General features: G+C 37.1%; 1 protein-coding gene and 1 pseudogene across 1 annotated transcript; both read right to left on the bottom strand.

Annotated features, from left to right (window-relative positions):
• On the bottom strand, positions 1-930 carry LOC116598181 (olfactory receptor 5AK2-like). The gene has a single exon (XM_032356547.1). The coding sequence runs from the start codon at positions 928-930 to the stop codon at positions 1-3; it is 930 nt and encodes a 309-aa protein (XP_032212438.1).
• An 8,146-nt stretch (positions 931-9,076) lies between these two features.
• LOC116599952 lies at positions 9,077-16,689 on the bottom strand (annotated as a pseudogene).
• Between the last annotated feature and the right edge of the window lie 6,384 nt (positions 16,690-23,073).

Raw genomic sequence — 23,073 nt, 5'->3', positions numbered from 1 at the left:
CTAGAAGGACTTCTTTCCAATCCCTTTTAGGGCTTCCTTTACATCTTGGTTTCTCAGGCTGTAGATGAGGGGGTTTAACATGGGGATTATAATGCCATAAAACACAGAAGCCACTTTTTCCTGCTCTTGAGACTCCATGGTCCCATGGTGCAGGTACATATAAGAAAGAGTCCCATAGAACACAGTGACAGCTGTCAGGTGAGAGGCACATGTGGAGAAGGCTTTTTCCCTCCCTGCAGCAGTTGATATCTTCAGGATGGCAGCCAGGATATATATGTAGGAAAAGAGGACAACCAGCACAGTGAACATCAAGTTAAACCCCACAAAGATAGTTAGTAGCATGATGTTGAAGTCAATGTTGGAGCACGAGAGGGCAAGAAGTGGGGGTTCATCGCAGAAAAAGTGGTTAATTTTATTGGATTTGCAGAAGTTCAATGAGAAAGTAAAACTCGTGTTTACAGAGGCATTCAGGAAGCCTAGGAAGTAGGAACCAACCAGGAGTTGAAGGCAGACTGCCTGGGACATGACCGTTGGATAGCGGAGTGGGTTGCAGATGGCCACATAGCGGTCCACTGCCATTGCGGCCAGGATGTAGCAGTCAATTGTTGCAAAGGCACCATAGACTAGTAATTGCACCATACATCCTGTGAATGAGATGGATTGCTCTGTTTCAACAAAGTTTTGCAGCATCTTGGGAGTGATAGCGGAGGTGTAGCAGAGATCAACAAATGCCAAGTGTTGGAGGAAGAAGTACATTGGGGTGTGAAGGCAAGAATCACTCTTGATGAGTAGGATAATCCCCGTATTCCCCACCAAGGTGGCCAGATAGATCACTAGAAATACAATGAAGAGGATATACCAAGACTTGTGTTGACCAGCAAATCCCAGGAGAATGAATTCAGTTACTTCAGTGCCATTGTTTTGTTCCATGGCTGGCAAAGATTAAGTATCAGCTGAAAAGTTGCTAGGAAAGAAGAGCAGAGAAATCTAAGATCATGTGATCCTTTAACTAATTCTGAAATTGGCAATGATTTAATATTTGGTTTCGCAGTGGAGTCAGCGGGTATTTCTGTGGGATAATTGACTCTGCATTTAAAGTCCATATACCTTGACATCTGACTTAGAAAATTTAGATCTATACTTCGGGGGAAATTGCCAGGGACCATTTTCTTTGTTCTCAGGGTACAAACTGACTTCTAAATTATATTAAGAATTTAAGCTTTTCTTAAATGTATTTCTTAAAAATATCAATTAGAGAACATTTAAAAACATACTTTTAAAAATTAAGCTTTCTTCTATGCTGTGTACATTTTAATTCACAAATCCCAATTTACATAAATATGAATTATTAGCTATGAAAATCTTGAGTTACCCATGCATTTCTGTATGATCTTGCTCTAATTTATTTCTGTGTTCTCATCTTATTCTTTCTGCATCCTTAGCAATTCTGCTCTGGTCACAATGAACTCATGCCCAAGTAGAGTCTTGTATGCAAGTGTTTATCAAGTTATCTATGGTAAAGGGCCATTTTTTTGGTAAACTTTATGTTGTGGATCAATATTTTTGTTTATAGCAATAAAAAATTCTCAGCGTTGTCAAAATTCTGTAATTTTTTTAGATGCTCAATCTCACTTTCAATAGTTACCATGTCATAGAGTGGAAACAGAGAGTCCAACGACTGGTGCTGGTCCAAGCACCACACACTGAGTAACACTACTCTATGGTATCCATATACCATAATTTGCCTATCTGCTTTCCTAGCAATGGAAAGTAGGTTCTACACTACAAATACTTCACTGTGAAATTTTTTTCTGGGGACAAACATTTGAATCTTAGGGTATGCGTACATTTAACTTAACCACATTTTTCCAGATCACATTGCATAACAGATGTACCAGTGTATATTTCTCTTAATTGTACATCAGGGTCCTCATACCCTTCCTTTTTTGTGAACATCATTGGTATTTTGTTAACATTTTTCATACCAGAAAAATAGTTTTAAAGTGACATTTCCATTTTTTTTCAAAAAGCTAAATACCGTTTTTATTGCCTCCCAATGCAAGATGTTTCTAGTACAATCTCTTCCTTTCAGACATTTCCATTTTAATGTTTTTTTCCTAACCAGAAATGAATTTGATTATTATATAATATTTTTCTTAGAATTTTGGAGTCATTTTTTCTCAGTATCTCTGTGAGTTAATTCATGGAGGGATGCTTCTTTTTTATATATAGATTTGAAAACTTTGTTGTTGACAAAGGTTTCCTCACATTCCATTATCTATTAACTTTGTCTATAGTATTCTTCATAGACCAAAAATCTTTAAATTTAAAATAATTATTCATCTTTTTTTTTTTTTTTTGCCTTTTGGTTTGTTCTTTTGGAAAAAAAAATTGAATAAAGCTCATTCTTGCCTCTGTTCATTCACCCAGGAGAGTCAAACAGAATAATAAAACTTAATTTCCATTTTATACTTGTTTGCTGCTACATGGTATTTGTTGAACCATATTTTATTTCATCCACATAGTTTGAAAAAGTTATTTTGTTTTTACTTGATATTTTTTATTTGAAATAAGATTAAGTGGATAAAGGGTGATAATGGTGTGTGTGTGTGTGTGTGTGTGTGTGTGTGTGTGTATACACATGTGAAATATTTAAATATTTTTAAAATATTAAATGATTTTACTTGCAATTTAAAAATTTACTCACACAAACACTTGTCCCTGTTATGTTATAGGAAAGTCCTATCAAACATTTCGGAACAACTAATTCTAATATTATACAAACTGTTTCTGAAAATCACAGTAAAGAACATTCTCCAATTCATGTCAATATAACATTGGAACCAACATAAGTAAAATATGAGAAAAGAAAATTGGAACCAAATTTATTTGTGAATTTAAATGCAAAATTTAGATGTTTGCATCTAATGTTCAATGAATACACATTCATTGAACAAATCCATCCATGTATTAAAAAAAAACAATTTCTAGGGTCTCAAAAAGGCTCTTGATAATAGCTATTCTCTTCCTTTTCCAGGATTTGAACAAATTGGTAAATGAAAGATAGTGTCTGTAAGGGGACCATAATTTCACCTTTGGACACCAGGGGGAAATTTTAAGCTTATTAATTTATTTTTTAGTAATCTGTACATCCAATGTGGGGCTCCAACTCAACAGCTATGAGATCAAGAGTCCCATGCCCCATCGACTGAGCCAGCCAGGCACTCCAAAAAATTATTAGTCAAGTTATTTGCTGCCAATGAATGCCATAAGCAGAGAGTTTTCCCACCCAGTCTTCACGGCAGTGACAGGAGCATGCATCTTGCATGTGGTGGAAAAGTGCATCTCGAATGCAGGGAGTATGGGATTCCGTGGGCTGGCTGCTGCTGAGAATAAGGGCAGAGCAAAGCATTCCAGGATGTTCTGTTTTACCAATCAGATATATCATGCCACCTTTTTAGGAACTTAGTGGATAAAATGGAGGGAGTCTATGATTATATAAACAGATTTCCTTGCAGGAAAAAAGCATCAGAAGGAGGGAAAAGGTATTTTCCATCAGTAATCAAGACGTATTTGTATTCATCTAGGGAACAAAAGCATTTTTTAATACTGAAAATTTTATTGATTTAATTTGCCATATTAATATATTCTTTAAAAGTCATATGATTTTCTCAATAGATACAGGACAATTATTTCAATAAATGCATGTATTCAATAAATTTTCATGGTCAACTAGAGCAAACATGAAAACAGGTAAGAAACACATTGCTGAACTAAATATTATATTTATTCTTAAATTATGAGATGCAATGCCTATAAATTAAAGAACAAGACAAAAATGCTTGTTATGGCTGAATCTGTTTAGTATTTTTCTGGAAGCCAGGACAAAATGCAGAAGACATGAAAGGTAAAATGAAAATGAGAAAGAAACACAGCTCTCACTATTTTTAGATAATGTAATTGTCTCTACAAAAAATCCTATAGACTTTACAGATAAATTCTTAGTGAGACTAATGAAGTTACTCAATAGGAGTTTAATATACAGGGGCACCTGGGTGGCTCAGTTGGTTAAGTGTCTGCCTTCAGCTTAGGTCATGATCCCAGGGTCTTGGACTTTAGTCCTACATCAGGCTTCTTGCTCAGAAGGGAGCCTGCTTCTCCCTCTGCCTGCTGCTCCCCCTGCTTGTGCTCTCTCTCTCTCTCTCTGACAAATAAATAAAATCTTAAAAAAAGGAGGAAAAAATATAGTAGTTTAATATATAAAAAGCAAGTGCATTTCTGTTCACCAGAAATATTAAAAATGTTATTTAAAATTCATATTACAATAACATAAAAAATAAAGTACATAGACATACATCTAAGAAAGAATGTTCATGACCTTATTGAGATGATATAACTTTATTTAAAGGCTTGGAGAAGACCCAAACACAGACCAGGATCATGGAGAGGAACTCAATATTATAAACATTACATTTCCCCCCATATTAATCTATAAATTCCACATAATTCCAATGAAATTTTGAAAGAATTTTACATACAACTTAATCCAGTTATTCTAATATTTATATAGGAGAGAAAAGATCTAAAAAAGTTAAGACAAGTTTTAAATTTTTATTTATTTTTTTAAATAATTTTTTAATAAACATATATTGTATTATTAGCCCCAGCGGTACAGGTCTGTGAATCGCCAGGTTTACACACTTCATAGCACTCACCATAGCACATACCCTCCCTAATGTCCATAACCCCACCACTGTCTCCCTACCCCCTCCCAAGACAAGTTTTTTAAAGGACAACAAGGTGAGAACTTATTCTCTCAGATATCAGAACTTACTAAGAAGTGGTAATAATAAAGACATTATGGTATGGTATGATATGAGGACAAATGGATCGATGGACTTGATAAAAATACCTAATAAATAAGTCCACAGGTCTACTAGAAGCTTGATGTATGAAACCAAGAGAATGTACTTGAGTGAAAAATGGTCCAATAAATGGGAGCTATAAATGTTTATACACATGAGAAAGGTATTGTATTTGTACTTTACATTTTACAAAAATAATTTCCAAGTGGATTAAAGATTTGAATTGTAAGGCTTTGAGAATAAAACAACAAAATATCCATGCTTGAGATATACAGAAAAATATTTAAACAGGACAAAAAATAAAACATTGAATGAACAAAAAATAAAACATTGAAAATGCAACCATATCTAAATTAAAAATGCCAACATTATAAAAGAGAAAAGACTAAATAATGACTAGAATTCACTTAGGTAAATTTGTTTGCAGTACATACAAATGTTAAGGGATTATCATCCAGTATAAATAAAGAATTTCTATAAATTATCCCACGGGAAAAATCTACAAAATATCTAGTTGGGGTAATTATAGAAAGAAAACCTCAATGGTCAACAAAAATAGGAAAATACAACTCTCTCTGATGACTTCCCGTTCAGTTTTCCATCCCTTCCCCTATGATCCTTGCATCGTTTCTTATATTCCACATATAAGTGAAACCATATGATAATTGTCTTTCTCTGATTGATTTATTTCACTCAGCATAATGGGAAGTCATCAGAGAGAGAGAAAAGCCAATGAGAGACTCTTAAACTGAGGATTTCTGGAGGGGAGGTGGGTGGGTGGGGTAGGTATTTGGGTGATGGGCATTAAGGAGGGCACGTGGTGTGATGAGCACTGGGTGCTACTCGCAGCTGATGAGTTGTTGAACTCTGCATCCGAAGCTAATGATGTACTACTATATGTAGGCTAATTGAATTTAAATAAAAAGAATAAATAAAATCTAAACATTCTCTTTAGTAAGAGAATGCCTTTTTAAGAAACAAAAGAGAAAATACACACAACTCACTAGTAATCTGATAATTGTGTATTAATTCTGTATTGAAATATAGTTTTGCATTTCTCAGTTTAAAACGCCAAGTTTTGGTGAAGCTATGGAGTCATATATTTCTGCTGAGAAGGTAAATTAGCAAGATCATGTTGGAGGCAACTTCGGAAATATTAGTAGAATTAAATATATGCCTTCCGAAATTTCCATCATAGGTTCATATTCTAGAGAAGTTCTTGACCACATAATCAAGGAGGTATATATATATATATATGTGTGTGTGTGTGTGTGTGTGTGTATACGTTATTCCATATATATGTGTGTGTAAGATATATATATAGTATAACATATCTTATATTACCTAAGATATGTTATACATATTATATAATATGTATATATAATTATATATTATATAATATCATATACAACTTAAATATATAAGTGTATATATGTATGTATATAAATATATTCATACACACACAAGAGGCATTGTTGATCATAGAAAAAATATTAACTATTAAGTAAATCAGTGAAAATTTAGTAAATTAGTGTCACAACATCCACAGGGATATATTTCTCAAATGGATTGCTAAGTAATAAGAAGGAAGTTGCAGAAGTTAGATGGTGGCTCCATGGATGGTTGTTATATTATCTTAAATATATTTCATGCACCTTAAGTACTATGCAATAACAGAAGTCCCTCACAAAGGAAAAGCCACAACCTCAACACGTCAGTAGAAAGCTCCTGTATCAGTAATGTCAGGCAGAGCTGTAGATCTGAGTTGAGATAGTTTTAGATCAGACTGTGACTTTAGTGGTGGGGAGTATAACACACTAAACCTGTTGTTAATGTTTCTTGGGCAGTCTGGTTCTTCCAAATATCATGAGGAATAAATAGGGTGGCTTAACTCTGTAGTGATGGAAAAAGAAATAATCCTTTTCAATATTTAATGAGGGGTAGGGGTTGAAGTGCAGTCTTTTCAAGGAGTTTGCACCAGTACATAAATGCACTTGTCAGAGGAAGATAGAATTGGTCATGGGTCCATTCAACTTAAAATCTTGATAGCGTAATGACATTTACCATTTCAGGTTAATCATCTTGAATTTAAATAAAACATATGACATATTGGGGGACAATTTTCATAGCAATTTTCAAGAGCTATGAAAAACCAGAACAAGGGACACACCCCTACCAAAAGTATTTGAGTATTATGAGCATGATTAACCCATACAGAACCCTGGTGCTTCTGAAGCATCCTTTATATTCAGTGCCATGTGGGGGAAAGGAAATAGGCTGACCTGGGTTTGAATTGGTCACACCATAGAGACAAAGTGTGTATGTAACTCTCCTTGGCCCCAGTTCCATTGTCTATAAGATAGGAGCACAGAATTGCTTAGAAGGTCATAATTTTTATTGTAACAGTGTAACATTTTTGTAAAACAAAAATTTGGAAATAGAGCTAAATAAATCAATAGATTCATATTGTGGGATTAATACACTGTCCAAAAAGTGTGATGAAAATATGGGCTCTTATAGAAAGGTGCTCCTGTCATATTGTTAAATGAGCAAAGCAATCTGCAGAGTAAGACGTAAAGCATGGACACTTAAAAAAAAAAAAAAGATTTATTTATTTATTTGAGCATGGAACAGGGGTGGGGGGAGAGGGTGAGGGAGAGAGAGAATCTCCAACAGACTCTCACTGAGCAAGGAGCCCACATGGCTAGATCCCAAGATCCTGAGATATGACCTGAGCCAAAATCAAGAGTCAGACACTTGGAGCACCAGGATGGCTCAGTCATTAAGCTTCTGCCTTTGTTTCAGGTCATGATCCCAGGGTCCTGGGACCAAGCCCCACCTTGGGCTCCCTGCTCAGCATGGAGACTGCTTCTTCCTCTCCCACCCCACCCCTGCTTGTGTTCCCACTCTTGCTGTCTCTCTCTCTGTCAAATAAATAAATAAAATCTTAAAAAAAAAAGAGTCAGACACTTAACTGACCAAGTGCCCCAAGTATGGACCCTGTTAAAAATTAAACATTTATTCACATCCATTCTCTTTTTTTCTCACTTTCTTTATCCATGAAAAAGCTCAAGAAGGATCCATAACAAATGTTTAGTGGTTATCCCTGGGCATGGGAGTGGAGAGAGAAAGTCTTTAAACATAAAAACATCAGCACCTTTTCTTTTTGAGATAGCTTTAACTGTTTTAAGAAGGAAGAGGAAGGGGCGCCTGGGTGTCTCAGTGGGTTAAGCCTCTGCCTTCGGCTCAGGTCATGATCTCAGGTCCTGGAATCAAGCCCTGCACCAGGCTCTCTGCTCAGGAGGGATTCTGCTTCCTCCTCTCTCTCTGCCTGCCTCTGTCAAATAAATAAACAAAATCTTAAAAAGGAAGAGGAAGAGAAAGAAGTAAAGGCTGCTTGTAATGATGTGACAAAGTGAGGTGATTTATGTAAAATTCCAGCACAGGGCCTGGCATCGGAATGGTACTCAGAATTGGTCATAATAACCCATGCAAATAATGTATGAAAATAGCTTTCATTTATTTATTCTTTTAATCTTTTAATCTTCAGGTCCCTTCTTCCACTGCCATTAGGTCACCAGGGATGAAGGGCTTATCCGTGGTCTTGGATGAAATATTTCTAGCACTCAGTGGGATGATATGTGGCTGATTTTGAAAAATGGGATTTGCTTTGTTTTACTTACACCAGAGTTGCCTCCAGATTCTCCTTCTGCAGCCGGTGCTGGCTGATTGCCTCCAGGGTCTTTCTGTGTGCTTTCTTCTAATTGGGGAGTTTATAGCTAGGGCCTAAGGGATCAATATTAGCTCCCTCAAGAATCTGAAATTCCGGGGGCTGAGTTGGATTGGAATAAACAACAGTTATAGTTATTTTCTGCTGAAAACTTTTAAGCTTTCTAGAAAGGATAAATTTAATTCATGGTACTGGCATTAGGGATGTGTGTGTGTGTGTTGCCTTGTTATAAAACAACTCTTTAAAAATTTTTTTGGTTATAAATCAGGTTGAGCAAGTTTTTGAAAAAGATTTATTTATTTGAGAGTGAGTGTGGCGAGAGGGAGTGGGAGAGAATCTCCAGGATGACTCCCCTCTGAGTGCGGAGCCAGAGGTGGGGCTCAGTCTCAGGACCCAAGAGATCATGACCTGAGTAGAAACTAAGAGTCAGTAATCAACTGAACCCTGCAGGCACCCCAGGTTGAACAATTTTTTAATATGTCTAAGAATCTGTGTTTAGATCCAGAAAGTTGACCTTGTCACCATAATCAGCAAAAAACATGGTTATCTGAAAAAAAAAAATCAAAGCTAGTCTTAATTTAGGGGCATAGGCCCATAATGTGACAAAGAGGGTTACTACTATGTAAACATATATATTTTTTATTATTATTATGTTCAGTTAGCCAACATACAGTACAGAATTAGTTTTTGATGTGGTGTTCAATGATTCATTAGTTGTGTATAACACCCAGTGCTCATCACAATACATGTTGTGATGAGCCTCTTTAATACCCATCACCTGGTTACCCCATCCACTCAACTCCCTCCCTTATGCAATCCTCAGTTTGTTTCCTGGAGTCCAGAGTCTCTTATAGTTTGTCTCCCTCTCTGAGTTCTTTCCACTTAGTTTTTTCTTCCTTCCCCTGTGGTTTTCTGTGCTATTCCTTATGTTCCACATATGAGTGAAACCATATGGTAACTGTCTTTCTCTGCTTGACTTATTTGGCTTATCATAAGACCCTCCATTTCCATCCGTGTCCATGCAAATGGTAGATATTCATCCTTTCTGATGACTGAGTAACATGCCATTGTGCATATGAACCACATCTTTATCCATTTATCTGTTGAAGGGCATCTCGACTCCTTCCACCATTTGGCTATTGTGGGCATTGTTGCTATGAACATTGGGGTACAGGTGCCCCTTCTTTTCACTGCATCTGTATCTTTGGAATAAATGCCTGGTGGTGCAATTGTGTGTTGTAGGGTAGTTCTAATTTTAACATCTTGAGGAACACCCATACGGTTTTCCAGAGTGGCTGTACCAGCTTGCATTCCACCAACAGTGTAAGAGGGTTCCCCTTTCTCCACATCCTCTCCAACATTGGTTGTTTTCGGTCTTGTTAATTTTGGCCATTCTAGCTGGTGTAAGGTGGTATCTCCCTGTGGTTTTGATGTGTATTTCCCTGATGGCTAGTGATGATGGTGAATTGATATCGATATTACTTGTTGCATGACAATGTCTCAGTTAGGAATGTGTTCTACTCCTGGTAGAAAAAAAAACAATTTACTTTGGCTCACAAAACAGAGACTTATTTTTCCTTTATAACAACAGTTTGGAGGTTTCGACTTGTACTTTCCTTTTTTTTTTTTTTTTTTACATAGAAAAAGTAACAATATTTGTCTGGAATTATTTAATTTCATTTGACATGATTGATCTCAAATTTTTAAGTATCCTATTTTTGCTGATTTGAGTTCTAACAAAATAAAAATATAGTAGATAAAATAATCGTCATAATTGTCATGTAACATATTTATTTATTTATTTTCATCATGAAAATTCGTTGTTTTTGCACCACACCCAGTGCTCCATGCAATCTGTGCCCTCCCTAATACCCACCACCTGGTTCCCCCAACCTCCCACCCCGCCGCTCCTTCAAAACCTTCAGATTGTTTTTTAGAGTCCATAGTCTCTGATGGTTCACCTCCCCTTCCAATTTCCCCCAACTCCCTTCTCCTCTCCATCTCCCCTTGTCCTCCATGCTATTTGTTATGTTCCACAAATAAGTGAAACCATATGGTAATTGACTCTCTCTGCTTGACTTATTTCACTCAGCATAATCTCTTCCAGTCCTGTCCATGTTGCTACAAAAGTTGGGTATTCATCCTTTCTGGAGGCGTAATACTCCATAGTGTATATGGACCACATCTTCCTTATCCATTCATCCACTGAAGGGCATCTTGGTTCTTTCCACAGTTTGGCGACCGTGGCCATTGCTGCTATAAACATTGGGGTACAGATGGCCCTTCTTTTCACTACATCTGTATCTTTGGGGTAAATACCCAGGAGTGCAATTGCAGGGTCAGAGGGAAGCTCTATTTTTAATTTCTTGAGGAATCTCCACACTGTTCTCCAAGGTGGCTGCACCAACTTGCATTCCCACCAACAGTGTAAGAGGGTTTCCCTTTCTCCACATCCTCTCCAACACACGTTGTTTCCTGTCTTGGTAATTTTGGCCATTCTATCTGGTGTAAGGTGGTATCTCAATGTGGTCTTGATTTGTATTTCCCTCATGGCTAGTGATGATGGTGAATCGACATTTGATATTACTTGTTGCATGACAAATGTCTCAGTTAGGAATGTGTTCTACTCCTGGTAGAAAAAAAAAAAAACAATTTACTTTGGCTCACAAAACAGAGACTTATTTTTCCTTTATAGCCATAGTTTGGAGGTTTTGACTTGTACTTTCCTTTTTTTTTTTTTTTTTTACATAGAAGAAGTAACAATATTTGTCTGGAATTATTTAATTTTATTTGACATGATTGATCTCAAATTTTTAAGTATTCTATTTTTGCTGATTTGAGTTCTAATAAAATAAAAATATAGTAGATAAAATAATCATCATAATTGTCATGTAAAGTTTTGAAAGAAAACCTATGGAGGCATTTCCTTTACCATGAAAATTTGGGTAAATACATTTATATTTGAAAATCACACCTTAATCTAAAAGAATACACACAGAGGCAATTATATTAGAGATTTAGAAAAATAAAATCAAAATATTGAACCAAAATCCATCTTATAATTTGAAATTGAGTTCACCAACCAGTTAAAATAAGCTTAGTCAAACTTGGCATTTCATTTTCTTATTGTCTGTCATATTTTCCCCCCAAATTAAATTGACAGATGACGTTAGTAGCTTCTCATTTTCTAAAAACTCAAGTAAAACTAGTCATAGGCCAAACTATTCTTTTCAGTCATTCATTGACTTGCACTTTTCTAATTTGCTTAATCTTTCCCATGTGCTGGTTGCCTCACAGTCTGACCTGCCTACTATAGTTCTAGATATCACATTCCTTTCAAAGCAGAAAAAAGGATCCAGGAAGGTAGGGTGACAACCATATATTTGTGTATATGAATATGAATACAAATATATACTCTTTATTAGGAAAATGCAAGCTTTCCCCCAATCCAGCAGATTTTCCCTCACATCTCACTGGCTGGAAATGTGTTGTATGGGTAGCAGAGGTCTCAGTGTCTTGTACTACATCTCCTCAGCTATTTGATTTCATGCATCTGTAGTGGACAGCGCTGTGTGTGTTACTAGTGAGGGTTTCCTATAGTGTCTCTCTGCTTCTCTACCTCAGGAATGTCTCTGAAGCCTGAGGATGACCTTGGGTGACCTCCATGCAATGGGGCAGAAGGATTGAATAACAGTCTTGTCCTTCAGGGACTGAGACTGAGTTCTAGTTTCCAGGGTGTAAGTCAGCTAAGTTATTTGCCCTTTCCTTACTTCTGTTTTTCTATATCTCATGCTTCCTGCTCTCTGTTGCTTGGGATAACTCCCACCCAAAAGGTTAGCAAATTGCACAGTGTGGGAAAACCGTTCCCATTGGACTGATGTCACTTCAGACACCAGTCAAAAGTCCAGGGGTCCCTAGGACCACCCCCATTTGCAGCTGGTTACAAATGTGGGGGCTTTTCCACAATCACCCTCAGGCTTGGCAATTCTGGTGATTTGGACTGAATGTTTGTGTCCCTTCAAATCCTTCTGTCAAAATCCTAATCTTCATGTGATGATGGTATCAGTTGGTGAAGGTTTTGGAGGAGGCACATCTCGAGGGTGTAGCCTGATGAGTGGGATTCATGCTTTTATAGAAGAGACCCCAGAGAGCTCTCTAGATCTTTTTCTATCATTGAGGACACAGCAGAGGTTGGCAGTCTGCCATCCAGAAGGCGGTTCTCTGACCACGTTGACACCCTGATCTCAGACTTCTAACTTCCAGAACCAAATTTCTGTTTTTTAAAAGCCACTCAGTCTATGGTAATCTGTAAAAGAGTCCAAACTGGCTAACACATCAGGAAAGAACCCTACATATAATTTTAGTTTAACTATAATAAAAAGATACAAGTTAAAAGTAGCCAAAGGAAGAAATGCATAGGGCAAATTTTGTGAGGATCCAAACACAAAAATTCCATCATCCTCAGAGCCGTATTACCCTCCTGAACATCAACATGTAGCAACACACATGGAGTACTGCTGACCTGGGAGACTCCACCTTTAATATCCAGATTCTTGTGGTTATAGGTATGACATATTTTTCATGTGGCTGATCTCTCCTTCTCAGCTTTAGCCCCAAGTCTCTCTGAACGTTAGAACTAATGAGGCGTGTCTCAAAGCTTCTATGGTAAATCACAATGTTAGGTTGTTCAGTGGCCAAATTCTCCAGGAAAACAAAGACCCCCCTGTCAGGAATGATATTCCAGGGGCTTACAGATCACCCCAGTAGCTGAAGACATAGACTAGACTGCTCTTTAGGTTATGGTTAATTCTTCACACCTCCTGCATATGTTATCTTTACCCAAGTACGTATCCCAGGAAAACAAACTAAGACATATGCCATCCTAGTTACAAAGAAAGCTGAGAAGTGTAATATCTTCTTACCTGACTGCATCATCTTCCACACAAAACAGGAGTAAAAGGAGAATGGACAACCAGCTACATTTTGCAGCAGGAGGTGAGTAGACAATTTATCTTTCAGCTTCTGTAGGTATTCTTTTCTTTGTGTCTTTCTTGTTTCAAATTTTTGTGTGTGATGCTATATTTTCTTCCATCTTGGTCTAGACTAATATTTTCTGTAAAGTTAGTCATCTTGCTCATCATCAACTTCAAATTTTGGTTGACTAATTGAGTTTCTATCATAATGTTTTAGAGACAGTTGCCAGACCTGAAACACCCTTTAAATCATGGGCTGTTGATGATTTATGAAACAATAAGGTGTAGCTGGTGACTGATGAAACAATGTATGATTATGCATCAGACCATTACTACTCTATATGGGGAAAGGGAAGTTTTTCTTTTGGATAAGTGCTAACAATCCCTTACCATTCCCTGTCACAGCCCAGATCAACCATTTCTTCCTTCATATAAATTTCACAGATTTCATTGCTTATGTCCATGTGTCACAGAACTTATTTCCTTTTGGGATTTCTTTCACCTTGGTAATTGAATGCAGAGTACTCTGTGACTCTCCATTTTGCACCCTATTTCCACCTTGGCCATTTAGACTTCCCAAAATGTACCAAGTTTTTGTTTCATCATCTTTCCCCTCCAGCTTTACTGAGGTATACATGGCAAAGTTTATATATATTTGAAATGTACATCTTGATATTTTGACATAAGTATTCATTGTAAAATGATCACCACAATCAAACTCATTGACATATCTGTCACTTTATATGATTACAATTTTCCTTCTTCTGCCTCCTTAGCAAATTTCTAATATACAATATAGTATTTTAACAATAGACACCATATTGTACATTAGTCTCTGATTTTCCAGGGTCTCCCGGCACCCTCTGTCTACTTTGCTAATGACTCTTTAGCAACTGATCCTGATCCTGGTCTCTGAAGGTACTCGGACCTTCCCTTTATAGAAGGTCTCCTCCTTTATGTGGAGTCTTTGCTGGGAAGACTCTGGTCATCCCACATCGACTCCAGGTTAATTTTTCCTCTTCTTTCAGGATGGATGCAAAATGTCATATTTGAAAAATATTTCTTCTTCTCTTTTTGTTTTCTGTTTCTTTCTGCTTTACTTAACAATACATTTTCTGACAGATCATTATTAGTCTGTCTGGTGTAATTTTCATGTGAAACTTGTTTTTTCATGTAACTAGCATGGCCTCTTTAGAATCATGTGGTGGTTCCCATAATTTGTCCTCAATCTACTTACTTAAGCACTTCTGGTAACAGCTTATCTTCCTGATTCAAATAGCTCTTGGACTCCCTTCAACTTCTCATTGAATTCCTATGGTTTAAAGTTATTTTTCTAGATTAAAATGATTGATGCCCTTTCATAAGTGAATTGTTTGTCATAATCACATAAGAAATAAGTGTTTTCAAATACTAGAGAATGTGACTAATATGGAACTATTAAGTAGGAAGTATAGCCAGAGTCACAAGGGATTTTACAAAACAGTGCATTTATTTTACATTCATGCTTATACAATAATTGGAACAGAACATATGAAAAGTTTCTTTGTAAATAATTTAGGGAAGTCATTTAAGTGAAAGGAAAATAATGAACTTCAATTTTAATATTGATTATATACAAAACTGAGGTTTTCTAGTCTTTAAGAACACATCTGAAATATATTTGAAGCAACTAAATACTTTATGAAGTCTGTACATACTTTTTAATATTTTAAATAATCTCAATAAAATATGGAAAGTCTGAGACATATTTCTCAAACTCTATTCAGGGGGAAATTAGTTCCAAGAGATATTACCATATTTCTTGCATCTTAAGAACTTACCTATTGAAAGCATTGGCCTAAGACGTGAATGTGTTCCAACTTTAGAAACATTACACAATGGTCAAATATCCCTACCTGATGCTCTGATGTGCTGATTTTAAAAACTTGGGTCCAGCCTAGAAGAACTTTTTCTTCATCACTTTTAGAGCTTATTTTATTTTATTTTTAATTTATTTTTTATTTTCAGCATAACAGTATTCATTATTTTTGCACCACACCCAGTGCTCCATGCAATCTGTGCCCTCTATAATACCCACCACCTGGTACCCTGACCTCCCACCCCCCGCCCCTTCAAAACCCTCAGATTGTTTTTCAGAGTCCATAGTCTCTCATGGTTCACTTCCCCTTCCAATTTCCCCCAACTCCCTTCTCCTCTCTAACTCCCCATGTCCTCTAGGCTATTTGTTGTGCTCCACAAATAAGTGAAACCACCTCCTTGTTTCTCAGGCTATAGATCAGGGGGTTCAAAATGGGTATCACAATGCCATAAAAGAGAGGCCACTTTCATATTCTCCTAGGTATTGTTAGCCTGAGGCTGCAAGTACATGTGTGATAGGGTTTTACAGGAACTAATTACTGCTATCAGGTGGGAGGCACATGTGGTGAAGGCTTTTTTCTTTCCTGCAGCAGAAGACATCTTCAGGATGGCAGCCATGATATACATGTAAGAAAAGATGACAACCAACACAGTGAACATCAAGTTAAATCCTACAAAGACAAGGAGCATGATGTTGATGTCAATGTTAGAGTATGAAAAAGCGAGAATTGGGGGGACTTCAAAGAAAAAGTAATTGATGGTATTGGATTTGCAGAAGTACAGTGAAAATGTAAAACCTGTATGCACAGAAGTATTTATTGAACCCATGACATATGAACCAGCTACCAATTGGGGGCAGGCTCTTTGGGACATGATTGTGAGATAGTGAAGTGGATTACAGAAGGCTACATAATGGTCCACTGCCATAGCAGCCAGGACGTAGCAGTCACTGAGTGCAAATGTTGCATAAAACAATCATTGCATTACACAGCCCTCAAATGATATAGACTTATTTTCTAATACGAAGTTTTGCAGCTTCTTGGAAGTGATAACAGAGGAATAACAAATATCAACAAAGGCCAAATGTTGTAGGAAAAAGCACATAGATGTTTGAAATCTGGAATCTGTCTTGATGAGTAGGATCATTCCATAGTAGTCACACAGATGACCAGAAATACAATGAAGAGGATGTATCAAAACTTGTATAGGGCACAAATCCCAGAAGAAAGAATTCAGTCACTTCAGTGCTATTTTCTTTTGTCATGGCTACTGAAGTCTAGAAAGGACCAAGAAGAAGATGACCAAGAACAGAAAGAGAATCTTTGCAACTTCTTAAATAAGTTTCTTATATTTCAGCCACCTGTTTTAAGTTCACTTCTTAAACACTCACAAAAAAGATATATTGTTTTCTATATTTCTACTACTGCCCTGATAAGTAATCACCACATAAAAAGTGATATGTGAGCCATGGATTCATTTTCAAAAATGAAGATCTCATAGAAGATCCACTTCTAATATGTGTGATCTTAAGAAACATATATTAACACATGTTTCCACTGTATTAAACAGGTATCCCTATTTGCTGGCAACAATATTCAAATATGATTTTGCACCTTTTCTTTACTTGCAGGTTTTTCTCAGCCATTTATCCATCTAATCCTGGTCAAGCTCCTGAAATTAGAAGCATGGATTAGAGAAATTTTCTGAGATCTGGTCATGGTTTACACATGTTTGACTTCAGAATGTCTTTCTACAACTATCCTTAGCATACAACTCCCATCTTTTCATGCCAGGAAGTCCTCTCATTTTATATATGTACACACATGCATATACATGTGCATATATAGAAGGAAGGACAACAGAATCACTCATGTTTTAATGCCAAAAATGGTTCCCTTGGATCTAATCATCATGGAGCAACTTGAAAAAATCTGGATGATAGGAAATTCTACAAATTAACTGGATTAGACACTTAAAAAATATCAATTTCATAAAAAGCAGACAAATATAATACAAAGCAGGAGACTGTTCTAGATTTAATAAGAGTGGAAAGACATTGCAACTAAATTCAATACACAATCCTTAACTGGCTCCTGGATCTGCAAATACAACATCTGCTAAAGATATTGCGAGGAAAGTGGGGGAAATTATAATAGTGAATATATATAATGTAATTTCATCAATATCAAATTTCTTTGGTGGGAACAGGTGGTTATAATAGAGATTTTCTTTGTTTGCAAAAGGGACATGCCAGATATCTCTCATCTGTCCATTTGTCTGTGTAGAGATAAAGCAAAAGGGAAAGAAAAAGAATTGGTTAATGTAGGTGAAGTGCATCCCAGTGCTCACTGAACCATCATTTTAACTATTATGAAGGTTTTACATCTATATGTAAGAAGTTAATGAAAAACATCGATAAAACACTGTCGTACAAAAACAAATGGAGAGAGTTTACCACCAAATGTTGCGCACTAAATATGTTTGTAAGGACTGTTGCTCAGAAGAGAGTTATATGATCCTTAAAAAAGTTTCAGAAACAAGAAGAAATGGGGAGCTTAGAAATTGGTAAACAGGTCAAAAAATAAGAGTAAATAGAGGTAGCATAAAATATTAATAATATTTTCCATTGAGAAAAGGTCAAGAAACTGAAAAATCAGCTGATACTGATAGATTAGAGGGTTCATTAGATGTAAGCTCTAAAATTCTTATAATTTTTTTTTTAAAAAAAGATTTAATTTATTTATTTGACAGAGAGAGAGATAGATCACAAGTAGGCAGAGAGGCAGGCAGAGAGAAAGGGGGAAGCAGGCTCCCCACTGCCCAGAGAGCCCGATGTGGGGCTCCAGCCCAGGGCTCCATGATCCTGAGATCATGACCTGAGCCGAAGGCAGAGACAACCTACTGAACCACCAAGGTGTCCTAGGCCTACATTTCTTTACCCAAATTTTAAAATCATAATGCTGAGGAAAGTGCTTCTTGACTAATTACAGTAAGATATAATACTGGTGCTTCTATGGTATTGGTGATATTTTATATTCATAGATATCTGGTGATTACCTGTGTTTGTTGTATATTCTGTATGTCTTGTTTTAATTATTAAGTATGTCTTGTATATGTTTTACACACCCTAAGTTGCCTTTCAAGTGCAGTTTATAGGAATACTAAACTAACTCTCAGCAAGTCAAAATGCTGCCAGTTTTTTTTTTTTTAAATTAAAGCCACACCTCCTTTACAAGACATTAGAGAAATGAGAGTATTACCATTTTAAGGGTTAAAAGAGGTCAGTCCGTGAAGTGTGTAAACCTGGTGATTCACAGACCCGTACCCCTGGGGATAAAAATATATGTTTATAAAAAATAAAAAAGTAAAAAAAAAAAAAAGAGGTCAGTCCAAAGGAAAAACCCAACATCTCAGGTGTTGAAAACAATGGTCAGAGATTTTGGATCTAAATTGGTAAACAAATTACATCCAGTCCTCAAGTTCAATTTTTATGTTGGTTCTCTGTGACAAAAGTTAAAGTTAATAGTGTTCAAAGGAGATACAAACCATATGCGGTTTGACTTTAGTTCAGCAAACTAATCTCATTTTACCACAGGATATAGAAAACTTCCCTAAAATAAGTGGCTTTACAATTGGTTCTAGAACTGTATTTGGGATTATATAAGAAAGAGAGATGTATGGTCAGGGAAAGCCCCTCCAAGCAGAGAAAGTATTTGAACAAATGCATGGCGATGTTGGCCCACAAGCTAAAGGAAAGACACAATAGGGAGTCCATTATATACAAATAAGGAGTGTTGCTCTAATTAGGAATAATTTCTATATTAAATGACTATGGAATTTTTATGTACATCTTTCAAAGATATTTTCCCTCCCAATATTATTGACATAAAATTGAATGTAATATTGTAGATGTTTAAGATGTGATTATGAGGATTTGATACACATGTATATTGCAAAATAATAGTTAACATATCCTTCACCTCACATTATTATCATGTTGTTGTTATGGTGAGAATATTTAAAATCTACTCTTACAACAACTCTCACAATACAGTATTGTTAACTAGAATCACCACACTGTACATCAGATCCCTGGAACTTATTCCTTTTCTAACTGAAAATTTGTTCCCTTTGACCAACATGTCCCCATTTCCTCCATCCTTTGGCCCCCAGCAACTACTGCTCTACTCGAAGATATTCTTAAATAAAGTTAAGTTGTATGTAGATCCAACTTGTTCCATTCCCACAGTGTTAGCTGGTAACCAAGACGAACTCTTTTAGCTTCAAAACTTTTACTGTGCATTGACAGTATTCAAGTGTTTTAGGAACTGAATGTCAAAAATGCTCCCAGCTCACTCCATCAGTACATCTTGCTACTCTGTTTCAACTTTTGATCTTCCGGAGTCTGCAAAGAACCAGAGATAAAATTCCTGGTATATTCCTCTGACTTCTCGGCTTGGATTTTCCTTCGGGATACTGCACCAAGGGTCTGCTTAGAAAAACACTTGCTATAAGGTGATATTTCTGCTTTTGCTACAAATGGGGGAGGGCAGTTTTTTTGAGGGCTGTTGGATTAAGATCTATTCCTGCAAGAATCTCAAACACTGGGGGCTGAGTTGAGGGCATAGTGTTGAACTTCTCAGCTGAGACCATTAAAATTCTTTTTTCAAGTTTCTATCCTTTAGGGAATTTGCATCTTGTTTACTCCTATGAGTTTGGGGACCACCTGTTCCAACCTGGGGCCAATCTTGGTTTTGGAAATCCGCTTTTGCCTGCTGGATCTTTCTACTCTAAACTTTAGTTTCTCTGTGTTTAAAATAGGAAGATGTGGTTCCCTCAGAGGGAGCCACATCTGTGTTGTGTTGGAAGAGCAAGTAAGGGAATGCATATGCATATATCTTGAACAACAAAGGACTTTGCCACGAGAGAGGTTATCAGGATTATCATTGCTAGAAGTCTTCTCCTAATCAAAGTGCCCCTTCTTCTCATTGCAGTGCCTGTTATCATTGTCATTTACCTTGCTGACTCTCTGGGATGTTGCACAGACAGGCAAGATCCTCAGTGGAAGCTCTGTCTGCAACCTCAGTGAAGACATTCACATGCCCTTCTAACTTGATTATCTCCATACCTCATTTCATTAGTCCCGTGGCATCATTAAAAGAAAGTTCACAGGCGTTATCCTATAGTTCTAGACCATCACTTCAGAGAGCTCTTTAGGACACTTCCCCGAGTGCAAGTGCCTAATGAGTGATTCTGCAGAGTTGAAATTCTTCTCTTCCAGAGATAGAGGTCCTGGCAGGAACTGTGACTGAAGAGCAATAGGTTGTTCTAAATTCCTGCTTTTTTGCCTCTTCTTCTCATATTTGGTGTCCAGTGGTTATCATGCCATATTAAGAGTCTGTCTCTCCAAACCACAAGAGACTCTTAATCTCACAAAACAAACTGAGGGTTGCTGGGGTGCGGGGAGGTGGATAGGGAGAAGGTGGATGGGTTATGGACACTGGAGAGGGTATGTGCTATATTGAGTTCTGTGAAGTGTCTAAGCCTAATGGTTTGCAGACCTGTACCCCTGGGGCAAATAATACATTATATGTTAATTAAAAAAAAGAGGCTGTCTCTCTTGGTCTTCTTCCTAGGAAAATGGATGAAGTGATAGGGCTGGCTGGCATAGGGATTTAAAGCATGAACTCTCAGAGTCAGTTGGCCTGGGTCCAAATCCTGACTTTCTCCCTAACTGGGTAAACATGAGCAAATTACCTAACCTCTTGGAGACTTTGGACTTCAGGTTTCATGGATTTAAGGATGGAATCATGCATTCAGTAATTTAATCCATGTTTATTGAAGTGCTCAATAAATTTGAATTTGTTGCCTGGATACCTACTAAGTAACAGACCTTGTTCTAGTCGTCCTTTGATGGAACAAATGCCGACTGGGCTAGAAGGATAATCCAGAATAACACATGAATGGGTGTGAATGAAAGAGGCATACTCTCTGGTGGGGAAATCTGCCCGTTCTACTTTATGGCGGTGACTACTGAGAGCACCAAACCAACACTGGTAATACTAATAAAACGTATTTAGTGTTGGCCATTAGGAAACATTGGGCTCAAGGATTTTACACGGATTGTCTTGTTGAGTCTGTGCACAACCTTATGGCATAAGCACTGTTATTATCTGCATTTTATAGATAAAGGAACTGCCTCTCAGAGATGGGAAGTGAGTCAGCCATGACTGCAGGGGTAGTACAATATGCATATGGAATTCAAGTAAGTCACTTTGAATCCAGAATTTAAGATCTAAGTCACCAGGTCTCAGCCAGAACTAAAGTTGAAAAAGAAACCAAATAGCAAAATCCTGTCTTTTTGAGGAAAAACATAAATTCAGTGATTTTATGTGAAATGTGCAATGTCGATGCAATAGATATTATTACACTTGTCATATGGGAGGCCTTGCACTAGGCACCAGGATCACATAGGAAATAGGAACATATGGATATGATTTTCATGGAAGTTGCATCCTAGTGTGTGTGCAGAGCAGAGTAAGCACAGAGAAACCCATTAAAAGGCAAGACAATTTCCAACATGGGTAAATGCTTTAAGCAAAATAAAATGCTGGATAATCCATGGAATAAACACATGAATGGGTGTGGAGTGATGGTGTCTGATAAGAGGTCCCACCTTAGTCTGGAGAGGCCTCCTTATAGAGATGAAAGGGAAAACCAAAACCACCTGTGGGAAAGTATAGTGCACAATCCTTAAAGTGGGAACTGGAATGAACCTGGTCTGTTGGTGTGTTCCAAGGGCAAGAAAGTGAGCTGGAAGGACTGAAGGGAACATGTTACACATGGGGTCAGAAACCTGGGCAAATGCCTTATGACACAGAGCCTTCAGGAGTTTGAATGTTATCCTGGTGTGATAAGGAGTCATCATAGTCGAGTCTCATTGTGGGAGAAGTGACATTAGACATATTGCTTTGGACAGATTATTCCTGCTGTCGATTAGACTTAGATAAGAGCAAGAATGGAAGTTGGAAGATCTTTGATGAGGCTCATGCCATCTTTCTTTTGAAAGATAACAGGGGCTTAAATTAGAATAGTATAAGGGATATGGAGACAATGATATTTCGTTGCATTGTTTTGAAGAGGTAGTTTACAGGAAAATTGCTTTTGGTTTGAATTTAGGAAGGGAAAGAGAGAGAAAACCAAGTTGAGCTCCTAGATGCTTGTTCTGATCAACTGTGTGATGATGGGGCCATTTAACTGGGAAGGAGAAGACAGAAGAAGTAGGTCAAAATAAAGTACAGATAAAGCAGATAAGACATTGCCACAAAACAAACCCTCAGTATAACTGACACATAAAATGGAGTTCAAAAAGCTTTGTGAGAGGCTTGGTCCAAACTGAAAATGGTGAAAAGCTAACAGCAATCCAGAGGGGTCTAAGGAGATAAAGGCTGGATTCCTTCCGCCTCATTATAGAACTTCTCACAGAGTAAATGATCCCTGGAGCACTCCTTAGGGGCAGAGGCAAGGGGTCATCCAGCAGTTTGGTGCAAAAGCAAACAGAATCCAAACAACCAGGGCTCCCCTACCTGCTGATCCTTGAGTTGCTTAAACTAAGGAAGGCCAGTTAGAGTCCATTACGTTGAGGTCA

The sequence above is a fragment of the Mustela erminea genome, chromosome 9, assembly GCF_009829155.1.
Source record: "Mustela erminea isolate mMusErm1 chromosome 9, mMusErm1.Pri, whole genome shotgun sequence".
In the NCBI taxonomy this organism is placed as follows: Eukaryota; Metazoa; Chordata; class Mammalia; order Carnivora; family Mustelidae; genus Mustela; species Mustela erminea.
The sequence above is the reverse complement of the archived record's forward strand: the minus strand, read 5'-3'. Positions and strand labels throughout refer to the sequence as shown.